The sequence below is a fragment of the Rhinoderma darwinii genome, chromosome 10 (assembly GCF_050947455.1).
Source record: "Rhinoderma darwinii isolate aRhiDar2 chromosome 10, aRhiDar2.hap1, whole genome shotgun sequence".
NCBI classification, from domain to species: domain Eukaryota; kingdom Metazoa; phylum Chordata; class Amphibia; order Anura; family Rhinodermatidae; genus Rhinoderma; species Rhinoderma darwinii.
The window spans coordinates 86,957,491-86,963,490 of NC_134696.1; the positions used below are offsets into that span (position 1 = coordinate 86,957,491).

At 42.0% G+C, this 6,000-nt stretch overlaps 1 protein-coding gene across 3 annotated transcripts in view; it reads left to right on the plus strand.

The window, feature by feature from the left end:
- The window catches only part of LOC142661536 (Golgi-associated RAB2 interactor protein 6-like), a 30,439-nt gene extending 25,022 nt beyond the window's left edge, over nt 1-5,417 (plus strand). For 2 of the 3 annotated variants that reach the window (XM_075838948.1, XM_075838950.1), the window contains exons 3-4: nt 3,062-3,210; nt 4,920-5,417. In XM_075838948.1, the coding sequence (XP_075695063.1) occupies nt 3,062-3,210; nt 4,920-5,091 (321 nt within the window). In that variant the 3' untranslated portion in view covers nt 5,092-5,417. The remainder of the gene's footprint in view (nt 1-3,061; nt 3,211-4,919) is intronic. The other variant, XM_075838949.1, reaches the window with a different exon arrangement.
- The last annotated feature ends 583 nt before the right edge of the window (nt 5,418-6,000 follow it).

The following is a 6,000-nucleotide window of genomic DNA, read 5'->3' on the forward strand; positions in this document are numbered from 1 at the left end:
TTCTAGCACTTTTTTTTTTTTTACAACTTTTTGCACAATAAAATTAGTTTTGTAAAAATAATTTATTTTTTCTGTCGCCATGTTGTGAGAACCATAACGTTTAAATTTTTTCGTTGACGTGCTATAGTTTATATTGGTACCATTTTTGGATCATGCGACTTTTTGTTAACTTTCTATTTCAATTTTTGGGAGGCAAAGTGACCAAAAACAGCAATTCTGGCATTGTTTTTTTAGTTTCTGTTTTTCTTTCGGCATTCACCGCGCAGGATAAATATCATAATATTTTTATAGTTCAGGCCGTTACAGACGTGTCGATATCAAATATGTATTGTTTATTTATCTTTTTCAATAATAATGGACTATATAAGGGAAAAAGGGTGATTTGTGTTTTATTTTATTACTTTAAACTTTTATTTTATGTTTTTCCCACTATTCTTTAGTTCAACTAGGGGCCTTGAACGTCTAATTGTCTGATTTATGTTCTAATACATAGCACTACCTAGGCTCCGCCTCCAGGCGGGCCTAATAGTGTTCCATAATAACAGAACAGGAGGCCATTGTTAGGCCTCCTATTGCCATAGGAGCCGTCGGCAGCCCTGCGATCGCATCGCAAGGCTGCCAATTTGGTACAAACCATTAATATGCAACAATCTCTTTTGATCGCTACATCTAAGGGGTTAATGGCAGGGATCGGAGCTAGCTCCGGTCCCTGCCATTACAGCTGGGTGTCGGCTGTAACATGCAGCTGACACCCGGCGCTGATGACGCGGGCCCAGCTCATAAGCCCGCGCCATCTTGACATCGGTAACGGAAGGAGGCGGGGCCTAGGAGCCTTCCGTACTAGGCAGACCCGGGGGCCAGTGTTAGGCCTCCGGTTGCCATTGCAGCCATCGGCACCCCGTCGATCTTGTCGCTGGGGTGGCGATTAGCTGCAAACACCTTAAATGCAGCGGTCGCTTTTAACTGCTGCATTTAAGGGGATAATGGGATCGGAGCTAACTTCGGTCCCCGCCATTACAGCAGGGTACCAGCTGTAACATACAGCTGACACCAGAGGATGATGGCACAGATTCAGATTCTGAGCCCGTTTCATCCATTTGTCGGAAGTATACGACAAATTGCGGAAAGCACTAGCTTTCCATGATGTATATTTACGCCAGATGTCGGGAAGAGGTTAAAAAGTGAGATAACAAATATATTTGTGTATATGTATGTATGTATATATATATATATATATATACACACACAATCTACAGTAATGTTTAAAAAAGCAAAGCGCAAAATGCACTGGAAATACTTCACATTCATTTCCAAAATAAAACCAATAACATTTCTCCAGTTTGTGTTAATCCTTTACAGAAAGTAAAGAAAAAGGAATATGAAGCTGTTCAAAAAATACCAGGGCAGCATTTTTCTTTAAAAACTCAAAAATGTAATGTATAAACTGAAAACATTTTTCCGATTTCACTTTACTGAACTAATATTTAGTGGTATAACCGTTATTTCTGAGAACTGCTGGACCTCTGGGTTGCATGGAGTCGACCAACTTCTGGCCCCTCTGAACAGGTGTCCAGTCCAGGAAGATTGGACGACATTCCACAGTTCTTCTGGATTTTTGGGTTTCGCCTCATAAACCGCATTTTTGATGTCACCCCACAAGTTCTCTATGGGATTGAGGTCAGGGGATTGGGCCAGCCACTCCATTACCTCAATCCTCCTGTTTGTCTGTAAGGGTATGTTCGCACAACCTATTTTCGGCTGTTTTTCCGGCCGTAAACACCTGAAAAACGGCCGAAAAATCGGAAGCAGAACACCGCCAAACATCTGCCCATTGATTGCAATATGAAAACTGGGTCATTGAAAAACGACCGCGTAAAAAAACGGCCGCGAAAAAGAAGTGCAGGTCACTTCTTGGGACGTTTTTGGAGCCGTTTTAACATAGACTCTATAGAAAACATCTCCAAAAAGGGATGTAAAAAAACATCTGAAAATCAGGAGCTGTTTTCCTTTCATGATTTTTGCAGCACCACGCTTTACTGTCTTCACATTGCACCGTGGCTTGAATTCAGTGCCCGGGGGTCGTCTGACTCACGGTCTGCGGTCACAAGACCCAAAAAGAACATTTTTGCTTTCATCCGTCCACCAAATGTTGCGCCATTTCTCTTTAGGCCAGACAACGTGTTCCTTGGCAAATTTTAACCTATTCAGGACGTGTCTTTTTTGCGGGGAGTTCTTGCTGGTAACGTGGCTTAACTTCATCGTCTTCTGATTGTAGCAGATCACTGGTAACTTCACATCTTCTTTGATCTTTCTGGAGGTGATCATTGGCTGAGCCTTTGACATTTTGGCTATTCCAGTCGGACAGTAGTTCCCGCTTCCTTCCGCGTCTTTCAGGTTTTGGTTGCTACTTCAAGGCATTTGAAATCTTTGTAGCTGCGCAGCCTATAATTTGCTGCACTTCTCTATAGGTTTTTCCCCCTCAATCAACTTTTTAATCAGTCCGTTTTTCATCAGAACTATGTCCGGAACGCCCCGTTTTCCCCAGTATTTCAGAAGGAAATACACTATAACCAACAGGTGCAACATTTGCCACCCCCTACCTTAAATAAGTGCCAAAATTGACACCGGTTGTTCCACAGAATGAAGGACTTCACCAATTTAACTCCTCACCGCTATTATTTTGAACAAGCCCCTTCCAATGAATGATTAGATGACTCAGTATGAGCGGCTCGCATGTCCTAATTGTTGGCTTTTTTTTTTTTTCTACTCCACTTACAAGTCCATTATTTGCCATGTAGAAATATCACTCCTACCAAAATCATGGATTTTTCAGGTTAATGATGCTGGACTGATATATATTTTTTAACCCTACTGTGTGTGTGTGTGTGTGTGTGTGTGTGTATATACATACACACAGTCTCAAATATAATAAGATAAATACATAGATATGAGATGTATAGATTAGATAGACAGTTATGAGGGAGTGAGATAGATAATGAGATAGACAGAGACCATATAAAGATAATAAGATAGATATTACCATGTATTTGTCTTTTTCAAGGTTAATGAGAACCTGCAAATAGTCGACCAATCAGAAAAGATTAAAGTGACTACAATTGCTTTGGTCGTAATTAAAGCTGGTTGTGCTATACCAGTAATGATTTTTGCCAAGAAGGATGAAAGCTCTGAAGAGGAGCTGAAAATAACAAGGTTTGTGGTCTTAACGTCAGTGTTTACCTTACCAACCAATCACTTTGGCTTGAGAGAACGAACGCTGGAATCTGATTGGTCACAGAATATTGGGTTACATGATGTTGGGGTTAAATACTCCCCTATACTGTACATCAATTCATCATACGTCACTAATTCTCTGGGAAAGCTCATTAATAATAATTCGCCTATGAACCAAAGAAAAAACAATCTCTGCAGATAAAGACTCCTTCAGGGGGCAGCGACGCTGTGCATTTACCAGGGTCTAGGCAGAGTTGAAGCAGATTCTAGTATCTGGTTCAGATGGGCAGTCAAAATGCCTACTCTGTACCCTAAGATTAACCATCCTGACAAGAGCAGCCTCAAGCCGGAACCTCGTCCTTAGATGTCCTACATATCTCCTGCTTGTCCCTACGCTTTCTATCTGGAGACCACCAGGAGTATATAAAAACACTGCGGGCATAAATTCTGACCCAAAGGAGCTTTCCAGTTGTGGATAAAGCACCCAGGCTCTGATCACAAGTCTGATTCCCAGTGCCATGTTATCCAGGAGCCGGGCAGGAGAGCACAGTGGTCCTCATAACAGGCTCGCTGGTGAATTCTGGTTAGTTGCTATGGACTATTTTGATAGAATTGTTTTCATGTATAAGGCCAATGTCTCCCCTGCCCAACCATTCTTTAGTTCCTCCAAGAAACCACGTCTATGGCATCTATATGACCTATTAGGCAGCTTTTTTGCATTTCTATGCTGATCTTTGGTAAACAATAGGGCCAAAATCTAAACTGACCCCACAGACCTGTACATTGCCATTAGCAAAAATCTCATATCTTTATCCAACTTTAGCTTAAATGGGACCCTAGTAAAGATAACAATAATTCTCTATACCTTATGATTCTGGATCTCCAAGCACTGGTGTTGTCAAAAGCATCAATATTTAACTGGGTGGTCCTCATATTCACCACCCTTTCTAGGACTTGAAAGTTAGGAAGATATCAGGAACTAATAAAGGAAACCGTTTTTCATGGATTGTATCATTTCTTTTTGGAGATATTTTAGGTTGGATCTTGGATCCTCATTGTAGGTCCACCATGTACTAATGGATCCACTGTTTGCGGTTACTTATGTCGTATTCGCTAACTTTTCAAAGGGACATGAGGGAAACTCTAAAAAGTGGTGGCCGAAGCAGTGCTTATGCCCCACATATATTATATAGGACATGACCCCATACTAAGGCATTTTGATGACCCCCCTTAAATAAACCCCATACTGAATACAGAACCCATACACCTAAACTAGTACAGACCACAGACCAGGCCCCCTAAACTAATACAGACCATAGACCAAGCCCCTAAATAAATAGAGATCTTAGACCGGATATGCAGATACTCACCTCTCCCCGTTCCCGCAGTCCTCTTCACTCCCAGGCGTCTGGACGTCGTCTGCTGCAGTACCCTGGGGGTGGAGTGAATTGAAGGAACGCGGAGGAGTGGAGTACTTGTCAGGGTGCAGGGCCCCAGGGAGATTTGCCTGCTCTTCCAGGAGTCCAGGTCGTCTCCTTTTTTTTTCTGGGAGAGTTGGCAAGTACGTTCTAAGTTGGTTTACTAGTTTTACTAGTTTGTGTTAGCTTTTACAGCATCATGAACGTGGTAACTATAATGTTTCCTATGTTACTTCATATCTTTTGATCACAACTCTTTGTTCCGTGCAGATTATATCCATTGCAACGGCTGAAGTTCAGCATGGATGAAACCACGTGTACCTTGAGGGTGGAAGTCATAAATAAGGGAGTCTTCTACTACAAGCTCCTTGTCCCTGTTGAAGCTGACCCTCAGTATATCTCCAGATGGCTAATGATCATCAGCCTACTGGATGATTCCTAATCGGTAATACGTCACGTTCTGGTCATATACTATGTCCCATTATTCACACTAGACGTCTCATTCCTATAATGCAGTACAGAGGCATAACTATTTTTTCCAGGACCAGCCCAATTTTCACTATGTTCTTTCTCTGCTCACCAGCATCACAACAAGCCGTGATGCCTCCCGCCAGCTCTACCCATTCACCATCTCCAGGAGCTTATTCCATTTTTTTTTAGCGAAACATCTGCCATGGACCGAGTGAGGAGGACGAAGAACACCTGCCTGTGCTGCACACACAAATTCCAGCCAAGTTTAGTTTAAATAAAATTACCATAAAAATTCAATTTGTGTGATTTTACCTGAGTTCTATGTTACCAATGAAAGTTTTACATTACAAGACATGGAGGCCACATATCTAATAGGGTCCAGCATTGAAAACATTGTGTTTTAACCTCATTTTTAGTTTTGAGTTGCCAGAGGAAGGACTGCATTCAGAATCCTTATCGATTTGCCAGAACGGGGAGCAGCTGCAAAGAGTTTCTGTAGCTCTAGAGGACCCAACACGTCCATGCATTACATAGACAGCCTAATGATTTCAATGGAAACTGTGTAATGCTTAATTTCCCCTGTGGTGGTGCTGCAGGGGAATTGAACACATACTGCCATGTTCTTCAACAGGTTACAGCTTATTGCTGGGGGTCCCAGTAGCAGGACACCATATGATCGAATTATTGTCTGGGGACCAGCAACCATCTTCATCTCTCGCTTAAAGTGTCTGGAAGTGTTTTTGGCACATATCAATATGTACCACCAGTTGTCTGAAGTATAAGTGAGTGACCTACACCGTTCAGCCAGAACATTAAAACCACTGACAGATGAAGTGTATACCATTGATTGTCCTGTTACAATGGTGCCTGACAAGGGGTG